Raw genomic sequence first — 22,103 nt, forward strand, 5'->3', positions numbered from 1 at the left:
CTCGGGACAACACTATAGAAGTGCCATCTTTCATTGTCTTTGTGGTAACTTCAGGGGCATTTAGAAGGCAAGCTGTAGAGGACCTAAGGGTATACGTGAGGGGACAGAAAATGATAGACAGTCTGGGATGTAGGGAGGACTCCAAACATTTAGTGACTTAAAAACCTTGAGGAGGACAGCATTATGTTGCAACCTGCAGCAAGACGTGCATTTTTGATGAAAAACTTACTGCGCACACACTCCCAGTCCCAGCTTTCTTTTATGTCTACTCTGTAACAGTCAAACAGTATTACAGAGAAGGCAAACATGGAGCAGACACCAGACACTTTACACAAACATCTGTGGCAAGATTTCTAATTTACATATTACAATAGTTGGTGTTTGTGATTTGCTTGTTTTAGGTTAATATTAATTCAAGTTTTTAGCTCTCACTTGATAAGATACAGCATGGATGCAGCATTTGCAATCAAAGCATACTAGTCCTGCCCTTAGGGTGCCTGAAAACACCAGGAGTGTGAGAAAATGTTGATCGCTACATAAAAATGTGTCAGTGCGCACCATGGATCTGAAAAATTGATCATAACATCAACAAAATCTCAACCGAATGCCGATATGAGAACTGTGGAATGGGAGTTCTATTTTTTAAGGCTAGGGCTTTGGCGTAAACAAATTTTTAGCGTTTTTGAATATATACGCAGCGAAGTGAAATTGGACTTACTCTGACTGCAGCAGTAGTTTTTCTCTCAGTGTGTACTGGTCAGAGTCAATTAGTGACTGGGTTCCTTCATTTTGACTGGTTTGCTTTTGCTTGCATGTGTGAAACTTCTCTCACACCTCTCTGACGTTACACAACCTCCCCAAAATCCCATGCGACAGTTACATTGTGTAACGAACAAAGTTTCTCCTCACAAATATTGCCTCTGTTTCCTTTTTCTCCAGAGACTGACATTACCCTTCATTACTAAGGAGCATCAACAAAGGCTGTGGACTTAGTGAATTGCGCTCCCTCAGCCATGTCGCCTCATTTCCCTCTTTGTTGTCCCAGTCTTTCATTTGTGCCTGCCATCTCTGTATCACAAATATATACAACTGCATTGTTATTCTGCAGTAAAATGAGACAGTTTGTTCTTTCATCTCTTTTATGGCCTTCAGCATGTGCAAAATACATGCAGGAAGAAAACATTCAAATTGGAAGACTCTTGGTAAACAGACATTTATAAAGACATTTATAAAACATTAGGATGTTTTGTTTTTATTAAGAAAACAGATCATCATTATACACAACAGTAAATATTTAGAACTTATAAATTGGCTCTGCTTGTCTGCTAATGAAATTTGAGTAATGGTAGGTAGGTTGGGGGTGTTGTTGTGTGTGCTAATTTAGATGCAGATCAAAGAAATACCTCACCTCAACTTCGCTAGTCGCCTCAGGCTAATGCATCTCATCCCTAATTGAGGGGCTCCTTCCACTCACTGAGTCAATACAAATGGCTTTAATACTCAGACCATTATTATTTCAAATCATTGTCAAAAAGGCGGGAGAAATCATTGACTTATGCCCTGTTAATGTCAGAAAATTGCTCCATGTATTTTGCGTTATTGACAGTTAGGAGCCTGAAAACAAGTAATGCTAATGACATAATCTGGCTGTGACCACACTGTCCCTCCCACCTCCTCCTACCTCTCTCTTCTCCTGGCTTAGACAAACTGGCTCATCTGCACTGGATCATTTGCTGTCTCCTGATACGCTGTGGTTTATAGCCAATTATCTCTCGCGATCCATTATCGATTACAGTGTTATCTTTCTTGCATTGCTTAATCTTTTGGCACAGTAGCATAGCAGCTCACAGGGGGGCCTGGATACAAACTGCTTAGCGATGGGAACACTAGTTAAGATGGATGAGTGTTCATTTGCTTGTAAATGGGTGCAGTTTAAATTCAAACTGATTCAGACTGTATTCAGTGTCGGGAAGAGGGCAGGGCGGTTTTTGATTTGCACCGCTCCCTGTTAGGAATTAAAAACCACTACAACAGTCAATTTATCCAGTTAAGTGTTAAACCTCTGATATTAGTCTGAATGATTGATTTCCTTTGGGTTAATATTGTTTGTGTTGGCGTCCCTCTCAGTCTGGCTTCCAGTGAACCAACAGAGGAATAATAATTTTGTATTGGATGATCTGATTTTTTTTGTCTGTCTGTGTTTTCTCTCTAGTTGGGTTAATAACTTCGGTCATGAGGGTCTTGGCCTTCTTTTGGATGCTCTGGAGAAACTGCTGGACAAGAAACAGTGAGTTGACTCAAAGTACATCACGTATCTGTTATTTTTCCACCACCAAGCTCTGTTCATGTAATTGTATTTTTTTTCTAGGCAAGAGATTATTGATAAACGGAACCAGCATAAACTCATCCAGTGCTTGAAGGCTTTCATGAACAATAAGGTTTGTACACGAAAGAAAATATTACACGTTTATTTGATTCCTTATATAAAGATCTCATTTGTAATGTCAGTATACTAGCTTGTAGTGATGTTGCCTGGCTGCAAAACTATTATTTTTGTTTTTATTCAGTAGTTGAAGGTTAAACATAATTTACAAATAAGTAAAAAGCAAAGGCAGACACCACTCGTAGCACACTTAAATTAAGCATTTTAGAAACGTCTCATAGCAGTTCAGGTGAGCAGGATTCTATACCTGATTTGAATCTGGACTCTGACAAGCTTGGGATAGTAGGACAGTAAAATGAAGCTAATTTTACCATTTCAAGCCCACAGTCTCAGATCTTTTAATTATCCTTTTTGGGAAGGTCTGGCTCATTTCTCAAAAGTGGCACACATTTCAGGGATAGATGAACTATTGATATAGCTTCTCTTTGAGTTAATCCCCACATGTGGTCATCTCAACCCATTCCTTCAGTTGTGGGGAGACTAAAAGGTGCAGGAGACTATAAGTATTTGTCCCTATAGTCCTGTCCTGAATTGAATTAATTCATCATCCTCTCCATTTTCTCCCATGGCCTCGTTGTCCCTCCTTAAAAGAAAATTAAGGCTAACTATAACTTAGGTACATTAGTGCCTTTTTTTGTGTAATACATTTTTTATTTGGAAGGAAAGTTCTCTATGAATGCAGATGCTCTCATTAATTTATACCCAATGGACCTATTCTCCGTCCTACCTCGCCTCTTTCATGTCTCACAGTATGGACTGCAAAGGATCTTGGGAGACGAACGAAGCTTGTTGCTGTTGGCACGAGCGATCGACCCCAAACAGACCAACATGATGACAGAGATTGTCAAAATTCTCTCTGCTTTCTGTATCATTGGAGAAGAAAACATGTAAGTTGAATTCTTTTTTATCCAATTGTTTGTCACGCCCATTCTCAAACATCAAGCACATGTCTAGAAAATCTACAATACACCCAGTCCCTCATCTCCACATAATCTGGAATAAGACGAACTGTCACAGTTTAAAGGCCAGTAATCAGGTGAGGAGGTTTGATTTTATTTGCAGGTTTGATTTTCAAGTGAAAAAATGGGAGTAAAAGGTTTGTATGCAAAAAAAGTCGGGTCTCCATATATCTCAAAGACAAACAGTCTGTTTAGTACACTTGTTGCACACACCTTGATTTGCTTGTTTGGTGAGAGTAGTCAGCTGACCCTATAAGTACATTTCCTATCCTCTTTTTCTGTCGTACAGTGTTTCGGTGTTCAGAATTCACAGCGGGAGAACACATTTCTTTATCTTTTTCAGTAATTCACAGCGGTTATAGGGACAGTACAACACTGGTACGGAATCCTGACTGATGGCAAAAATAAAATGTACCTATGAAAGACATATGGTCCAACTCTGCAGTGTTCTCCCATACTAATGTTTCTGAAATAGCAAGTGGGAAGGAGAAAGCTGCTTTTTGTAAACATCGCAATATTACTTTTGCTTCGGTATATTTCCCTCTAGATGACATGTACTCATACAGAAATTGCACCCTATGCGTATATGTTTACCCACTGCGATATGGGTTTACCCAGACACAAAGTTCATATTTATATTTATAGTGTATTTATATTTATTCGAAAGTGTGTAATTGTCACTAATTCTGTTCTTACATTTTTACATTTGAAATGCTCAAAGGCTGTGTACTGTCAGTAAGAGAATTCTGAGCGGTTTACTCTCAAATGCAAAAATCAAATGAAATTAGGAATGTCCATAATCACAAGTCCAACATACTTGTAATTAAACATTTGAACCCAAGAATCTGCAGGTGGGTTTGACATGCTTGTTATCTTTTTTTGAAAAAAGAAGGCAACATTACACCATTTGTCAGAAACTGTTAAAAGAGAAAGAATCAACTCATTTTCAACTTTGCACTGGTCCATACCCACTCCTCTGTGATGTGCCTTTTCTTTGGGAAAATTTACCATATCAAAGTATAAAATTGTGAGTTTTCATTCAACCCACTTTATTCAGTTATAAATTCACATTTCACTAACAGGATTATGTTAAAAAATAGAAAACTGTGAGCTCCTCAGTACACTTTCCTGTAACCATCAGTCATGTGACCTCTGGATTGGACTGAACTGCAGGCTGTGTGCACACTGAGCAAATGGACGAATATGGGAACACATTTAAAAAGTTCAAAAATATCTATAACATGTAGAGACACATTTTTGTTTTCACAGTAGGAGTAACACCCGTGGGCACAAATTCATCTCTAAAAGAAGCACAAAGTAATCCTGCATTCTTCTTTCTTTGTCAGCACTGAGGACTCAGCCGTCTTTTGACAAATGTGTCGATATTTACATTTAACGTGAGCTCCACATGGTAGAAAATCCACTGACCAGCACAGTGCGAGCAGAAAAGTCGCAGGAAAAACCGATTAAAAGGCAAAGTCAACATGTACCTGCTTAATTAAATTGGCACAGTGTCTGTTCGGCTTTCAAGACTAACTCTGCTAGCATGTTACAGCTGAAGGGCATCAACTGTTGCACTGTTAAAATGTTGTGGGAGGAGCTTTTGCTTTACAATTTTCTCCCCAGGAGTGCGGTACGGAGATATAAATAAACCTATGACGGTAATTGTTTGTCTCACTGGCTGTACCGCTTTGAGAAAATTTCATACAGAACTGTATGTTGCGTGCCAAACAATTCAGGAAAAATGCATCTATCGCTACACCCCTACACTGTGAGCGTATACTGCATTTACACATGACTTCAGACAGTGTAGAAATGTGTTGGGTCACATGGGGAGATGATACAGTTTAGTCTCTTTTAATGTGTTGAACTCAGTGTAGTTTGCCACAGACACAACCTGGCTGACAGCTTATAAATTGGATTTAGGGGAGTGTTTTTTATTGTTTCCCACAGGGCCAGACTGGAATAACAATGGCACTTCAAAGTCAGTCTGTATGCAGCGGTGGAAATAAACAAACCCACAAATTCCGCTGGAGAAGCTGAGTTCAGCAATGTGTCTCATATCTCTGACCATCTAAATAGGCCTCTAAGCTTGTAGCTCTGACCCTTACTGTGCATGTTTTCCAAAATGATTTTTAAGAAATGCATTCAGTAACTGCTCCTAAAAATGCAGATCCATTGACTAAATATGCATATGTCTGTTAAACAGATGTTTACTATAAAATAAGACTGCATGTATCACCAGACGGCAAATACAGAAGACTACATACTCACTTGTAATTAAAAAAAAAAAAAAAACATTATGTTCTTTTTTGCATTTATGGTCTTTTAACATCTGGGTGACAGATGCTTTTGTTTAGCAGCATATATCTATGCAAATACATCAAAAATATTTTGTACTCCTGAATTAGGTGCTTGTTCTTTAATAGACCTTTTTTTTTTAACATTTTGATGTTTCACAGCAGTAACCTCACAAGTGAAGCTATTAACACTGACTTTGTTCCGTTCAAGTAATCTAATAAGTCCTGCTATTGAGCTGCAAATCTATAATGACCCTGCCATCGTTGTTTTTTCATTAATTACAGTAATGCTTTTTCTAGTGACGTGTCAAAATGTCTGCTGTAGAAATAGTATTTTTTGGGGGGTCAAACATGTAAGCAATAGCAGCACTAGCATACGTAACAGAACCTACTGCAGCCTCTAGGGTTGTTACACGTCTAAATGGTGTCTTAACAGGTTATTACTTTAAAGGAAGTTTGCCTTCTTTGGAAAATTAAGATACAGACAACAAATCACAGTTTGACTCAAAGCGTTTTGGTAATGTAGATCATCACTGAGGTGAGCTTGACTCGATTTAATCATGATTTTTGCAGATAGATGCACTTGAGTCTTGATATAATCAATGCATTGATGCAGTGAATGAATAATTAGACCCATGGTCTGTTCAGTCACCACTTTAACACAGATGTAGACTTGCTGCTTGCACACAAACATAAACACCACCACTATTTTAAGCACACAACTGAGTGTAGAGATAATTCAAATGTGCTCTCAGCCGCTCAATTTCTCTCTCCCTCTCTCTCTTCTCACTCAAAGTATTCGAGAATACGTTCAAGTAAACACGAAGATCTTTGCCATGATCTTAGTCTTGCATTAAAATGTCCGTATCCTGTAGAAATGACAGCCAAAGGAGCTGAGGTGTCACTTTCCTCGCTCAGAAACTTCTCTGCCAACCAGTGTGGTGACGCTGGCTCATGTTCAACACCCTCTTCAGCTGACAGCATCAAAAGGGAACACGACAAGTTAAGCAGATCTATCTTGGCTGTTTTGAAGCGTCGTCTGAACTGGCTTTAAAGCTGCTCAGTATGCAGCTCCCCATGTATGTCTGCGACTTTATATCCTGTCACAGAGCGAGGCCCTTTCATTTATCTCTGCGTGATTACTCCACACTTACAGCCTTAATGGTCAAACACATGATCGCTCTCACTATATCAAATCGACTTGTAGTATTTCTTCAACTTTAAAGTGTTTTTTTTTTGTTTGTTACGTGGTAATAAAAGCAGAAAAACCAGGTTTCGATTGCATGTGTGATTACACATGCTTGTGCACAAATAAACTGCCATTTTCAATTTGGTCTAGTGCGACTTCTTTATTTATTCCTTAACTTATTTATTGGAACAGCAAGGGGAACTTGTAGATCAGGCTAAGAGCTCTTTTGTACTCCTGAGAGTAGCACCATTGAGGATAGGGGAGCTGTTCAGTTTCTCAACTTATGAATTTAAAATAGCCACCGTGGCCTTGCAGTGAAAGAGACCACCTGCTGCCAATTATTGTGTACGCATATTGTAAATCACTGCTCACGTAGCTGCTCATAAGACATCAATTTACTGTTATTGCAGTCCTCTGTGTGTTTATGTGTAGCACTGAATTCCTTTCATTCACAATTTAGAGGATGAATTTGTCCAATGCACTATTAAGCCGGGCTGCCTTGAGCCCTTGCAGGTACCCTAATTTGCTTACCTTCTCAATAAGTGTATTTGAACATTAGACTGGCAGTCGCTGCAATAATTTGCACCCTTTCTCACTATCCAAATACACTCCAATACCACAGTTGCTTTGACGACTGAACACATTTGCAGTAAAACCCTGTTGTTGTTGTCAAGCATCACCTTAGTAACGGTAGGATGAAGCCAAAATTGGATACTGCGGCAATAATTGACTAGCTTGCATACAAAGAGATGGAAAGCGGTAGCGTTTGTCAGAGTGACCAAAGACTGGCTGAGCAAATGTCCGCACCAACACATAAGGGGAGATAAGACACATGGTGTTTGAGCTGAAAATTGTGAGTTAATGTCCTGTCAGTGAGGTGATAAAAGTGTTTGTTGACTTTTGTGTTTGCCTGCTCCCCGTTCTCTGTTTTCTTCCAGCCTGGATAAGATTCTAGCTGCCATGACAATTGCTGCAGAGAGGAACAATAAAGAGAGATTTGCTCCAATTGTGGAAGGACTGGAGAACCACGAGGCCCAGCAGCTCCAGGTCAGGACACACACATGAAAACACATGCAAACACACCCATCACACACAGTGAAAGAGAGCCAGAAAAACAAGAAAAACGGTTAACATCACATCTTGATATTCAGTATACGTGCGCTGCTGCCCTTTTATTTGATTATTTCCATTAATGGATCAAAAGTGACCTTCATGGTTTCATGTCTGATCCAATGTCCAGTACAGTAAGCACTGATATTCTACAGCAGGCTGTTGTGAATACTCTCGTGCTGCACTGTTATGTTGTGGTACAATTTCAGTGTATTTTTCAGAGTGTCATACACAGAGATTCATACTATTCAAACTCCAAAAAGAAGCAAGCAACTTATTACCGAAAGCAGGTGTTTTTGCCATTTACAGTGCACAAAAACTTGGCACGGTGTCATTCACCTAATTTCTGTTTTTGTCACGAGGATCATGTTTGATGCAGGCAAATTGACAGTTACGCCACTTGGGGAACTATTGTACCTCCACCTCAGCTGTCCTCGTATTTTTACTATTCCTGTCTTTGCGCCCTCTTATCAACCTTACATCACCTCTAGCACAGTGTGGGATGTAACAGAAATGCTCTCAGAGCTCCATTGCTCCTGCTTTAATCAAAAGCACCTGCTTCATTGAGCACCTCTTCTGAATTCCCCCATTCTTTTTGCAAACATCAGAAAAATTACAATGAAAAAAGATGTTGAGTTCCTTCAATGATTTTCTTTCTTTCTTTCTTTCTTTCTTTCTTTCTTTCTTTCTTTCTTTCTTTCTTTCTTTCTTTCTCTCTTTCTTTCTCTCTTTCTTTCTTTCTTTCTTTCTCTCTTTCTCTCTTTCTTTCTCTCTTTCTCTCTCTCTCTCTCTCTCTCTCTCTCTCTCTCTCTCTCTCTCTCTCTCTCTCCCTTCCACTACCATACTTATTTTTTTCCCTCGCATCTAACAAATACTTCACCTTGCTTTTTTCCATGTTGCTGTCAAAGTTGGGTCTCAGAGGACTCACTGTGAAAGGGCAACTAAAGCGCCATACCTCTCCTCATTTTCGCTAGTATTCTCCAGCAGCAGGGAAAAACTATATAACAGCAATAACAACACCACTTAAAACATGTTTTTGTGTAGCCAAAATCGAGCAGGGAATTACTTAAGGAATTACTTTAGCTGCAGGGATTGAGAAGTCATGAAGAAAAAAGTCATGAAGGAAACTGATGAGGCGGACGGCGGCAGAGAAAGTAGATATTCTTTTATTAGGAGGCTGTTGTTTTTCCTTTAAATTTTGCCGTTAATGAAATGAAGCTCTGCTAATTGTGAAGTAAATTAAAATGCTTTGCTGATGCAGGGGGTTCCAGGAAATTAATAGACTTTTTATCCAAAACCTGTGATGGGCTGCAGAACTAGACTTTGCTAATGTGATTAAAATGTGTTTTGCCGTGGTTCAGGCTATACTTGTCTACTGAACACGAGGGAAACTCCGCATTTCAACTTTAAAACCGTCCCGGCAGTGCCACTTTTAATTACGATGTTTGGAACCCCCCTCCTCCTTATGGCACCACTGCAGCTCTTTAAACCTAATACAGATAATGCACCCACCCCCAACTTAACGGGTTCCCGCTCTACAATACATGACTGAGGTATGTTTGAGGTGCTTGATGTAAGTATAAATCTGTATGCAGGAGAAGAGAAAGAATTTTTCATGAGCTCCATGGCTTTCTTCAGTCAGATAAATTCTGTGAAGATTTGGTGGAGTTTCTTTTATGTATCTGGCCTCTGGTGGATGCAGTAAAATGTCAGGATTTCAGTGCACAGATCTCATTTCGAGGCCCTCGAGCTTTTCTCAAACTTCCATGTTTCTGGTACATGGCACTGGTGACACATACGCAGTTGCGGTGCATCTTTTCCTGCAACAAGCTTGTGCTCTCCCAAGGGAAAATACAGTAACTTATTTGTATCGCAGAAAAGCATGCATTTTTTCCCCTTCTAAAACTGACTAACATACATGCTTGTTGTGCTTTCTGCTACAGTACCAAAAAACACACTCAAAAAATAAAACCTAAAGCTCTTCACTCCAGCTTCTGTTTTGCTTTTCTCAAGGCAAAACAGTCGATTTGCTTTCATGACTTGTGCTGTCCTGATTGTATCTCTAGCAAATGATGGCTTAACATTAGTTGTATAAGCAAAAACATTAGAAGAATAATCAGCAATAAATAATAAATATTTTGCTCAGTTCAGGTGACATTACACGGAGTGATCGCCTGCTGCAGATTGATTTGCTTTCCTGCCAGAGTATCTGTTTGTTTTTTAATGCGGGTGAAACTTTGAAACCAAACAGCATTTCTAACCCTGAAAAAATAATAAAACAGACTCAGGAAACCAGAGAGAATCAGCATTGTTGTGACTTTTATTAATAACGCATACGAGCCAACAGTACAGGGTCAAGGTTTCAGAAGGCAGCGTTTCACGTTGTCCATGGGAATCCTTCAGCCTGGTATCGATTGTCTGTCCAAGGAAAACTGTCTTATCCTCGGCTTGCTCCCCTGAAACACCTTACAGCTCATTATAATTCATCAGCGATTTCCTCTTAACCCGCCTCCCCTTCCTCATCCACCCACCCACCGAACACACACTCCCACCACACACACACACACACACACTCAGGACGAGGCTTTTTCTTTACCAATAAATCCATTAATAATGCACATTTAGTCAATAGACATAGCAGACCTGTACTTTTTCCCATCTGTCGTCTCTTTTTCCCTTTACTGGTTTCCTCTCATCGTTGCAGTGTTTTTTCTGTAATTTTGGTTTTCGAGAAAACTCAACAGTAAGAGCAAATGATCACTCCAAAATCACCTCGGTACCACAGCGGCTGAACATGCAGTTGCAAACTCAATGCTATATTAACATGTTTTGCAACATATACGTACTTTCTCATTTGTTTTTTCTCAGTTTTTTTTCATTTGTCCTTTTATCTGTCTGCTCCACAGGTTGCTTGCATGCAGCTGATCAACGCCCTTGTCACCTCCCCCGATGACCTGGACTTCCGGATACATCTACGCAATGAGTTTTTAAGATGTGGCCTGAAGAAGATCCTTCCCGTGAGTAATCAGACTATAACATTTTGTTGTTTTTCACCGAACAGTGTCAAAAAATACTGCCTACATCAGCTTTACAATCAGACTTACAAACAAAATAAAGTAGGCGTAATATTGAATTCTTTTAATTCTTTTTGAGACGTAAAAGTTACGAGACATAAAATCAAAAACTTGCCATGTCGCAAAAATGCACTAGATCGGAATCATCATTAGAGATGGGTTACACCAGATTTTTGACGATATCCAACAAGCCAATACTTTCCAACAGTTGTTCTGGCTGATTGCCGATACTGGCATATGCCCGTATTTTTTCCACCTAATTACAGAGAACAGAAAGTATTTTACTGTAGTGGAAATAACACATTATTCCACACATTCTTACCATTAAGGTCCACTATGAGGTGCTGGCATAAAATACACTGCTTTTCAACTGAGCGCATGCGCTGGAAAAAGTAAGAAAACTCAAATTTAAAGCATGTCATATTTACTTTTATGTTGCATTTCAAACAGACATGTACACTTACAGGCCAACATGTTTTATCTGCCTGTCAGTGTTCGGTCAGGGTCAGTGCGACTCTTTCATTTTTAGGCCTTTATTGGCTCATACCGATGACGGTGCCAATATCATTGTACATCCTCAGTAATTAGTAGTAGTAGAAGCTTGTGTCAGGTGTGATGCAGTGCCAGCACCTCATCACACAGGCATCATTATCAGCAACCTTACACACCTTCACATGAGCCGAAGGCGAACGAGCTCCAACTCATCACTCAAACTCTCATTTGTCGCAAGCGGGGTGAACGTGTCACAGAGCCAGTTGTTAATAAGTCATCCCAGCTGCTCCTGTTGATTATTGCTGTCATTACTTTAATTATCTTCAATTCTGCCGCCGATATGAAAGAGTCTCAGTGTACAGCCATTTATGAATGCCACATTTACTGCTTTTAATGCCCACGTTCAGGCTGACACTCTTTCATCTAATTATGAGTTATGCTCAGGAGTCAGTGTAGCTGTTGGCAAAGAAGCAGTGAACTCCACTAAAAAAGAAAGCACAATTTGTTTTGTTCTTATAGTCCTTGACGCATGCATTTGGTTCTCCTCCTCTTTCTCCTCCCCTCCTTTTTTTTTTTTGTGCCATTGTGCACCTCCCTCCGAACCAGCGCTGCTTGCTGAAGACAGATGGTGCACCTGAAAAACGTTGCAGGGTGATTGATACCTGCAGAAAGTGGGTTACATTTGGCCCTGTCTCCGTCTGTAAACTCCGCTGCCAGTGATTCATAGAGAAGTGGTAAAGAGCACCTCTGTAGCCCCTTGTGGCTGGAACAGGTGTGCCGGAATTGGTACTGTCTGGAATACTTACTGAGAGGGTTCAGGGCATCTCAGTTCCTAGTTTCTGTACAGCTGGAACAGGGAAACTAATATTCTGGTGATTTTGATTTTCAGAGTAGATCTAGTTAACACTAACATATAAAAGTTTGACAAGATTTATTGGTACAAAAAGTAGAGTAGTAAATTGATACAAGATACTTGAACAGATCATTCGGATTTGCACTCCAGGATGACCTTGTGAAACTTGTAACACATTCTCAACTGTCTGTCTAACTTATTCCAGGAGCTTAAAGAGACGGAGGAGCTCGACATCCAGCTGAGGGTGTTCAACGAGAACAAGGAGGAGGACTCCATCGAACTCTCCCATCGCCTGGATGACATCCGCGCTGAGATGGAATATCCTTTTGTCCTCCCTTTGTGTGAATATACAGATGAACCTGTCTGCAGAACTAGCAGCCAGGAGATGAGTATATACTGTGGGTTTGGTCAAGCTTTATGGGCTAAAGCCCCTCATGGCTTTGTTCATTACAGAAGGATTAGAGGAGCCAGAGCACAATATCCAGCTCCATCTCTGGCCAGGTATACTAGGTAAATAGCCCTGTCATCTTAACCTCTGACCTCTTCACACTTCTTTTTATTTACTCTTCTCCTCCTCTCCATCTCCTCTTCACTTCACTTTCTGTCATTTGCCTTTTAGTATTGGGTTAAGTGGGACCATAGTAAGGCTCAGGAGGTTTCCTATAGGCATATGCTTTCCTTTTTCATTCATTATGCACAGTAGATGATGTATTTATGCTGAATAATGTTCTGTTACATTGTAATATGTATTTTTTTCTGTGTGAGTTTTGTCTCTTCTTGTTTCTGTGTTCCTTTTTCGAAAGCTGAATTTTGTCCTCTAGCTGTCTAAGAATGTCCATTTAACTCCAAACATTCAGAGTAGAAGTTAATAAGGTGAGAACTAATTTAGTCCCAAGTTGGAAACTTCTTCACGCATCCAGGAGAAGAACCGTTTAATAATTCACAAATCTTCTCTAAGGCTATGTATGAATGGCTGACATTGTGAGCAGACAAACCAGACTCTGACATTGTTATGCAGATGTTCATTCCCACAACCATTTTCTTCCTCCAAATCCCACAGTTCTAGTTCAGGCACAAAGTGCCACTGTGAGTGACAGTTTCTGTTGACACATGTAGGTGAGGGGAGGAGGTTGTGTGTGTGTGTGTCTGTGGAGAGAAGATGGAGAGGAAAAAAAGTCCACCTGGATTAATGATGTGCTTGAGCAGGTTCACAAATGAGAAGGCTCAATGTTTGTTTCTAAGGACAATGTGGTATTGATCTGTGAGGTATGAGCATGATCCGAATCCCTAGGCTACCCTTTGTCCTTTGCCTGCATAGCACACATAACACACACACACACACACACACACACACACAACCACACACACACACACACACACACACACACACACACACACACACACACACACACACACACACACACACACACATGCATGTGTATATACATGATATCATGCAGGTGGTGGTTCTTCTACCTGAACATTGCATCTGTGTCTTGTTTCTCCCAGCAGTTTCATGAATATTAACCTGAAGAGGCTTGTCTCCGCTGTGTCCGGCCCAGGTCCAGGTGCCGAGGAGGTGACTCCAGGCCCCTAATAAATATTAATGAGCTGTGGAATGGTGATTGATTGACCCTACCACTGACTGGCCTACATCACACTTGACTGCCACTCATGTTTATTCATTATTTGGAGAGCGAATATAAAGAGAGACAGAGAGTGAGAAAGAGAGTGTAGAGGGGGGTGCCACTGAATAGATTGGCATTTTACATTAGGTTTATGTCTGCAGTTTAGTGATAGATGAAGCTAGTTGGATGCTTTCCCAGTGTGAGCTCCTTCTCATGTCCTCTCAAATGCTGCTGTGGTGAGGCTATAATTGAATCTCACAGGATTGGTAATTCTCTCAGGCTTCATATTCAGCTAATGCAAGGGAGGGAAATGATACTTTAGAGGAGCGTGTATTCCCATCCGTGTTTCTCTAAAAAATTTGAAATGGGATAGGAGTTTAATTAAAGACATTGTTGAAATTAATAGGGAAAGTGTCAAACTGTATTTAAAAGAATTGATCTGCTCCAGTTGCGGTGTCTGCAGATTGTTTGTCTCGATGGTAGCAAGCTCACCACCGAAAGATCTTCAGTCAGTCTCTGCAGACAGGTGATGTTTTCTGTAGCGAAAGCAGAAGGGAGGGGAATCACAACATATGATGCTACCTTGTTGCAAATTCCTCTTCACTGCTTTGCAATCAGTATATTGCTATGTGTAAATATTTTAACACACATTGTCAAGATCCACACTTCATGTTAAAATGGCAATCAGGTTTTCATCTCTGCAAGCTTAACATTGCACCGTCTCCCTAGTCTACTTTTTTCTGCATGTGTGCACATATCTGAGAGGCTTATTTCCACTTTTTCAGACAAGATGAGCCTCCATAGGGAAATCCTCCTTTCTCGAGCAAACAAATTAAATAGACTCCAAATCATTAATTTTCCTCAGTTCTTTACTTCTTAGAGCTTCACTTTTAGAACGCTATTAGATGTTTGCGAAACACAAATTTAATATTTTCCAAATTGATCTTGTACTACAAATCAACCATTAACATGAAAATTGAATTTTGGAATTTGTTTCAATGTGCGTGCTCGTCTTCTCCTATGCTGTATGTTCAACAGTTCTTGCATTGTTTTTGAGTCAATATTCTTAATGCCAAATACTTTTTGCTTCTTTGAATAGTATCCGTTACGAACAAATACAAGTACTTAGCAAGTTATCAAAAAAAGCAGTATATCATATTTAACATGACGAATAAAAAGTAAGACAGTTTGATTTAACATCCGTTTTAGATGTCAGAGCCATCACCACTTCCTCCTGGGGAAAGAAAACATAAGACACATAATCAATAGCTTTTGCAAATTTAATAACATGAATTTTTGCTCCTGAGTACATGTCAGTTTCAATCTGAGAACTGAACCTCAGCCATATTTTTGCCCTACAAATGATCGGATCCCTATCATTCTTGGCATAAACATTCAAACCAGTGAGGTTTTCATGTAATTAATTTCTTCTATCTTGAAAGGTCTGGAGTGACAGGTAAACCAGAGGGAGCATTCTTCATTGCCAATCCCCTCCTCAAGTTAGCTGTTTACACAGTTTTAACTCCCCCGGGAGAGAATGGATAAGAGGAATCGCATCTCTGTTTGCTTTTGCACAATGATACCTGTCAGAAAACCTGAGTTGAGAAACCGGGGAAATAATGAAAATGGGAAGTAATAAAAATTTAAATGTTTACAGGAGTTGAATGCACCTGAATAATGAATTCAAACTGGGTGTCTTCTCAAGATGTTAACCTGGACAGCTAGCTGAATTACCATTACAATATAACACTGTAATAAAGTTGTTTTCCTTAACCTTGCTCCTGTACTGATATGAGTGAGGTGTACCATCTCCTGTCCAACATGGTGAAAGACACTGGCTCTGAGACATACTTCCTGTCAATCCTTCAGCACCTGTTGCTCATCAGGAACGACTATTACATCAGGTAAGTTCTGTGCGGTTTTTACATACCACTGGCCTTGTATTGACTGATGACCTTGTGATACTTGCTGTCAGTGTGCTTTTGTAGCTTTTGGGCTTCTTGCTTTTGTTTCTTGTTTTCTTTTTTAAGCAATAGCTCATACATCAGTCTGAACTTATTTGTTCATTACTTACACTGCGAGTTATGGCCACTGTCTGTTTGTCTCTGACATCATATCATGAAATGTCAAAGCCAGGTTGTCAGAATAAATCTTTCCCAGTTTATTGAGACTACACAATGAAACAACATCTTCAGTGCAGTAGGAAGTGAGATTAGTGTGTTAGCGAGGTATGCTAAGCCTGAAGCCAGAGTTTTCAGTGTCAGGGGTGTGGCTTTGTTTCAGAGTGACTCTGTTTAGGATTTAAATTGGGCATAAGAAGCACTACCCTTTTTCCAAGTCTTTTTCTTACAATATCTTCTCTATGTGATACAGATTCTGGATTGTTATGCTGAAAAATAATGTGAGCAATGCTTCTGAAAGAAGCCCAACAGTTGAAGTAGAGCAAACTATATGTGTCATGTTGTGCACATATAACATATAAATGAGTTTTAATGCCGGGTCCACTGGTGGTATTGCAGCTAACAGAACAAAGTTCAGAAATCTGATTAGTGTGTTGGTATTTATCACAGAGAATTTTTATGGGTACCATTTCACATCGCTTTGGCCAGAAACTAAAGTGATTTTCTAACCTCCCTTTGTTTGAAAAAATGAATTAGAAAATGTTAAATTGCTATTTTCTTATTTAGAATTATTAAAAGATTTTAAAACATGGAGCTTTCTACTTTAACTTAGAAGAGCAAATATTTCAGTAACTGGAAAGGAAGGTCACCACTCTTATGAATGTAGTGACACTGATGAATTCACTGCTGTGTCAGACCTTTTTGCAGGAATAAGACTTAAAAAAGAAAGTTCGAAGATGAAGGGAGGATGAGAGGAGGAAGATGAATTTACCATAGACAAGTTGCTGTTCCCTTGGACTTATGAATTATGCATTCTTCATCTATTCAGAGGAAGTGAGAAATAGAATTCGCATTAACCATCCAGTACCGCCATGTCCACCTCAGCTCCAGTGTCCATGTACGCCTCTGTAAGCCACCAGTATGAAGGAATCAGTAGCAATGCTCATAAAAAACTGATGATCTTTTTAAAGATATGTTTTTGATTTTTTTCCCTCCCTCCACTCTTGATAACAAATGCAGGGAGCAACTCGCACACATGCTCACACAAACATTAAGACCAGAAATGCATTATGACTGAGGCATTTTATTCCCCATACATCACTGCTGTGGAGTTAGGATGATGGAAGATGCAGTACTACAGTGCATGCAGCTATTTCCAAATGATACTATCTGTCTTTTTTCATTCTTCACCCCTAAAGTTACCAGCTTTTCGGGCTGTGGTTAAAATTGGGTGAGTGTGAAATACTGTAGTATTGATGTAGCATTACCACAACATGGAACGAAAACAAACTGGGAGGTCAGAGGATGTGCGGCAGCAATGTATCATCCCATTTAAAATCATTTAACGGTGGCAGCCTTCGGTGAGGTAGTGCTACAAAGGTAGCACACTTCGGCTTTGTAATCAAAGGGATACATGTGTGCTTATCATATTCTGTCTGAAGTAAGTGATTAAGTACTTTCTTGCCATTGTGTTCATTGAAATTGAAAGTGCACTTGGTACCTTAATTCTTTTGTCAAACAATAATATTACATTATAATTCATTAAATATTATAATTAGTATTCTAATAATAAGGCAGACTATAGCGGGGAAGCGCTCTGTCTACTGTAATTCCTCCTAACCCAACATTAGTTGTTTTTTTCCCCCCCTCCAGGGCTTGGTTTATTTTTGATAATTAATCTCTCACTGCAAGCCTAATGAATGGGAGCACATCAAACCCACCCAGTAAATATAGAACAGATCTGCTCTTTTGGAGCCTGGTGATATGGGGATTACACTGGTTATGTGGAGCAGAGCTGGATCAAGTGACTCGGGCTGTGCTGAACTGCAGAGCTATCACTGAAAGAAATGAAGGTGCCAAAGTAAAAGAAGAGGTGGGGAATGATACAGGGGACATATGTTTGCTTCTGGAGCCCAGCCCTGCCCACTGTGGAGGGGCCTGACAGTTCTGGGTCACTCTCTCCGTCTCTAGTTATCTCCACCCAGCCCCTATCTGCTCAGTGGTGGCGGAGGATGGAGGACGGAGGGAAAATAGGGCGGCTTATTGAGATAATAATGTGGTGTACATTGGTGACAGTTGTAAGCTGAGTGCCACAGTGCTTAAGCCATGCAGGGCGATGTGTGAGCTTTCACTAGCTCGTTCTGGTCATGAGTGGGCGAATCCGCCAGCTCAAGCTTAATGTATGGCATTTCATGCTTTCAAAACAGTGCACCTAAATGCTGATTTATTCTTATTTGCTTTGGCTCAGAAATTTGTGCTCTTTCATATTTCTGTTCATAACATGATATGGTCTGTCCACCCACAAGGTATCATCGGAACATAGCCTTTGAATTTATGTGCAACAGTTAGAGTTAAATCCTTGGGGATAAACTTCTTTCCATTTCATGATTGATAATAACAAAGTGGTTTTTTACCACGTCTCTTTACTTTGATACATCCTTGATTTCTGTGCTTTTTTGGTCTTTTTGGAAAAAAATAACCCACCTGGCAACAGACACTTTGTTCACAATTCTGCCTGCTAAAATCAGTTATTACAATTTAGTAACAGTAATGTTCCTTTCCCTGAATGCTTTCATGTCGAGCCATCAGACAGGCAGGCTTTGATCAGACTTTGAGTGCTTTATGTGGATCAAAGTTGTCATAAAATCTCAGGCTGTCGGCATCTGATTTTCAATTATTCATTATTATAAATCACTTGGACAACCTTGGGAAGCTGAAAATGATTAACTCCGGAATATTTCCCATACAGGGATTTGTGGATCTTCCAGTGTTGACTTGATGTGAAATTATAGACCAAAATAGTTTTCTTAAACAAGAACAGAATCCATGTAAACAAAAAGACAACATAGTGGGAGTTTTGTACCATGTGTTTCTGCCGTGTATCGCACAGAGCAAGGTGCGCTACATTCTTTGCTGCTTTTTAACAGAAAGGAGATGAAAGGAGTTGATGTGATTTTTGAATCAGAAGGCTCCAGCTGCTAATTCTGTGTTCCTCCTACCAATAATGTGTAAATTCTGCTCCACCTCTATTTAAGATTTTACAGTGCCGTACCATAATCGCCATCGCTCAGCCCTTCATAGAAATTAGTCATAATAAACAACATAAAATTTGTTGTGGGGCATATTTGTGAGCATCATTAAGGGTTAGTTTTTCCACTTTTTGTGTTTAGAGGAACAACAAAAAGGAGTTATTTTCAATTTACACATCAACTTCTAGAGAACGCCATGCATAGAAAATAATTACTTCTCAGTTTGGAGGTCTGCTTAAGCTGCCATTGTATTTGCTAAATGTCACTTGCAATTAAAGCTGATAATGTTACAGAGAAAAGGTCACATACCAACCTGTGTGGTGGAATTGGGCTGATTCACACGCCCTGCTTGACAACGCCAAGCACTCAGTCACACTCCTAACTGGGCGACATGTTTTCCCGGTCATTGTGCTTTCAATTACACACATTACACTGATTAGATTTACATTTCAGTTTTTATGGTTGCTCTAATTGGCAAAGATGATTGCAAATTATGCAAGAGGGCAGGCGTAGCCTTGACTACCGTCAGTCACCTTGAAATGGACAGACTAGCACATACTTGGGCTCTGTGTACCCATTAATCTGCTAATTTCATGATAGGGGTGAAGCAAGTGATCAAATTTAATAGGGTGCCTATTTTCTCTAGCAGCACCCTTCCTGACATGGCATTTTGTGACCTCTAGCTTGGATAAGAGAATCATTTGTGGTTAATTAGCCTTGTAGAGTTTGTGTCACTCATATCTTACTGTGGCTTGTCTAATTGTTCTGCTTTGTTTCCTGACCCTTCAGGCCTCAGTACTACAAGGTGATAGAGGAATGTGTGTCCCAGGTGGTTCTGCATCGCAATGGGATGGACCCTGACTTTGGCTACAGTAGAAGACTGGATGTGGACTTCACACAACTGATTGGTAACTTGGAAACTGCACTATGGTTTTGAAGTTTCTTGCCCACATGTCTTGAGAAGTCTAAAATTTGTAATATAATCATGATAGGTTAATGAAAAAAAGGTCTCATGCTTAAGATTCTACCACACTGAAATCACCCTACAGATCATTTTATTCTTTTTATATGACGTTCTTCTGGAGGTCTATGTTATTCTCATTATCCTCCTAAGATTCCTCCATCCACCATACGTATAGTGTAGTGTCATCTAATTATTATTGACTAATACATTTGATTTGGGAAAACAAGTTCAGTTAATTCTGAATAATTTGTTATTTTCCTCAGTTAGGGTGTTTGTTAGCTGTGTTTGTGGAATCATAGAGAACACATCTATTTGCACTGCATTACTAATGGGGATTTTTTTTTCGCAAACAGAGAAAAGAAATAAATAACACCGCTTTGCTTCTCTCAGTTGTGTCACTAGCAGTTCTGTGACTTGCCAACAAAGGGTCATTAAAAGTTTCTGAACCTTTCCACAGAGGACTGATGCAGTAATAAATAAGTTTTCTCACTCACTTTAGTGAGATTTAATCTGATAAAAAAAGAATCCCCACTAAACAACCTTTCATTGTGGTTTGTTAAATTCACAGCCACATAGGATTTTGAAAGGTGTCTCTCTATTTTTTTCTCCCACATTCACAATAGCTTGTCATATTTAATAATTGTTTTTCAGAGGGAAAATGTGTAACCGTGTGTCATCTAACAACAATTTACACCTTAAAGTTTCACTTGCACTATCTATAGGGTAATTGCAAAATGTAAGGTTTGTTATGGCTGTCAGACAAAACTGCAAAAGTGAAACATATGAAACATTTGCAAAACAATGATCTGAAATGTATGATTCCAATTCGATCCATATTTTAGGCTCTGATAGTCTTTTCTCTTGTTCAAGGCTTAACACCCTCGAACAACAGATAACAGCTCACAGTTTGCAGGTGGTGGTTCCTGTAATTAAAGGACACCTCTGTGATGAAGCGACAGTGAAAAGAAGAGGACAGCAAGATAGTAGCACATCTGCTAATGATTCAAGAGCCAAGAGCTGCACAGTGTGACTGATTTCACTGTATGTGAGGCTGTTATTAAACGAATCATGAAAACGGTCTCTCTTCTTGTCCCGTCTTCACAGGATCATCACAGCAGTTGCATCGCTTGCCAAAGTGCCCTCTTTGTGTCTTCCTTCCTCTTTTTTTTTTTAATTTGAATTTTGTATTTATTTTGTTTTTCACTGAGTTTCACTATTGATCACATAAATCAGTTTTATGCAGCTTTTCATGTGAAACGTATGCAGAGGTTGCTTAAAGAAACTATTTCATCTGAACATGTATAGATGGATGCCTGAAATAGCATGTATGCTAACCTTTGAAATGCTAAGTTAAATGATTCCTGTGGGAGACAGCAAAGTGCTGCTTCTCTCAAAACATGCTGTGCATCTTTAAATGTGATGAAAGGCTCACATGCTAAATGACAATGTTAAGACCATCTTAAGATTTTACATTTCACAGACCAAACAGGTTTTCCAAGGTACCATTCAAATCACAGTAGCTCTAATGTGCTTTGATAAGAAAACACAGGTCTAATTGTAAATCTCACACGAGGAGCTAATGATGCACATTGCGCCTGGAGATGCCTTTGAAGTGTCTTGTGACTGTGGCTGTCTTGTCTTACAGATCAGTGTGTGGATAAAGCCAAAGTTGAAGAGAGTGAGCAGAAAGCTGCAGAGTACTCCAAAAAGGTGAGACATTAATCACTCCAACAGCTCCCTTGGTTGGCCAGCTCCCATCAGGAAAGTTTTTTCTTCCTCAGAGCTCCCAGACAAGCTATTGATTTTCCATGCCCTGATCAATACCTGGCTGTGACGCTACATGATCCGTATCAGCATTACAAGAATCAATGCCGATGTTGTGATGTATACTTATTTGCGCACAGTGCCGGGACAGAGTTAAGTTATGTGCAGACTCTTTAAA

At 39.7% G+C, this 22,103-nt stretch overlaps 1 protein-coding gene across 6 annotated transcripts in view; it reads left to right on the forward strand.

Annotated features, from left to right (window-relative positions):
* Positions 1 to 22,103, forward strand: part of diaph2 (diaphanous-related formin 2) — a 388,183-nt gene that overhangs the window by 113,379 nt on the left and 252,701 nt on the right. For all 6 annotated transcript variants that reach the window (XM_051954583.1, XM_051954588.1, XM_051954587.1 and 3 more), the window contains 9 exons: positions 2,213 to 2,287; positions 2,369 to 2,438; positions 3,194 to 3,330; positions 7,830 to 7,938; positions 10,908 to 11,018; positions 12,626 to 12,738; positions 15,836 to 15,952; positions 19,987 to 20,105; positions 21,807 to 21,871. In XM_051954583.1, the coding sequence (XP_051810543.1) occupies positions 2,213 to 2,287; positions 2,369 to 2,438; positions 3,194 to 3,330; positions 7,830 to 7,938; positions 10,908 to 11,018; positions 12,626 to 12,738; positions 15,836 to 15,952; positions 19,987 to 20,105; positions 21,807 to 21,871 (916 nt within the window). The remainder of the gene's footprint in view (positions 1 to 2,212; positions 2,288 to 2,368; positions 2,439 to 3,193; positions 3,331 to 7,829; positions 7,939 to 10,907; positions 11,019 to 12,625; positions 12,739 to 15,835; positions 15,953 to 19,986; positions 20,106 to 21,806; positions 21,872 to 22,103) is intronic.

Source organism: Acanthochromis polyacanthus, chromosome 10, assembly GCF_021347895.1.
Source record: "Acanthochromis polyacanthus isolate Apoly-LR-REF ecotype Palm Island chromosome 10, KAUST_Apoly_ChrSc, whole genome shotgun sequence".
NCBI classification, from domain to species: Eukaryota; Metazoa; Chordata; class Actinopteri; family Pomacentridae; genus Acanthochromis; species Acanthochromis polyacanthus.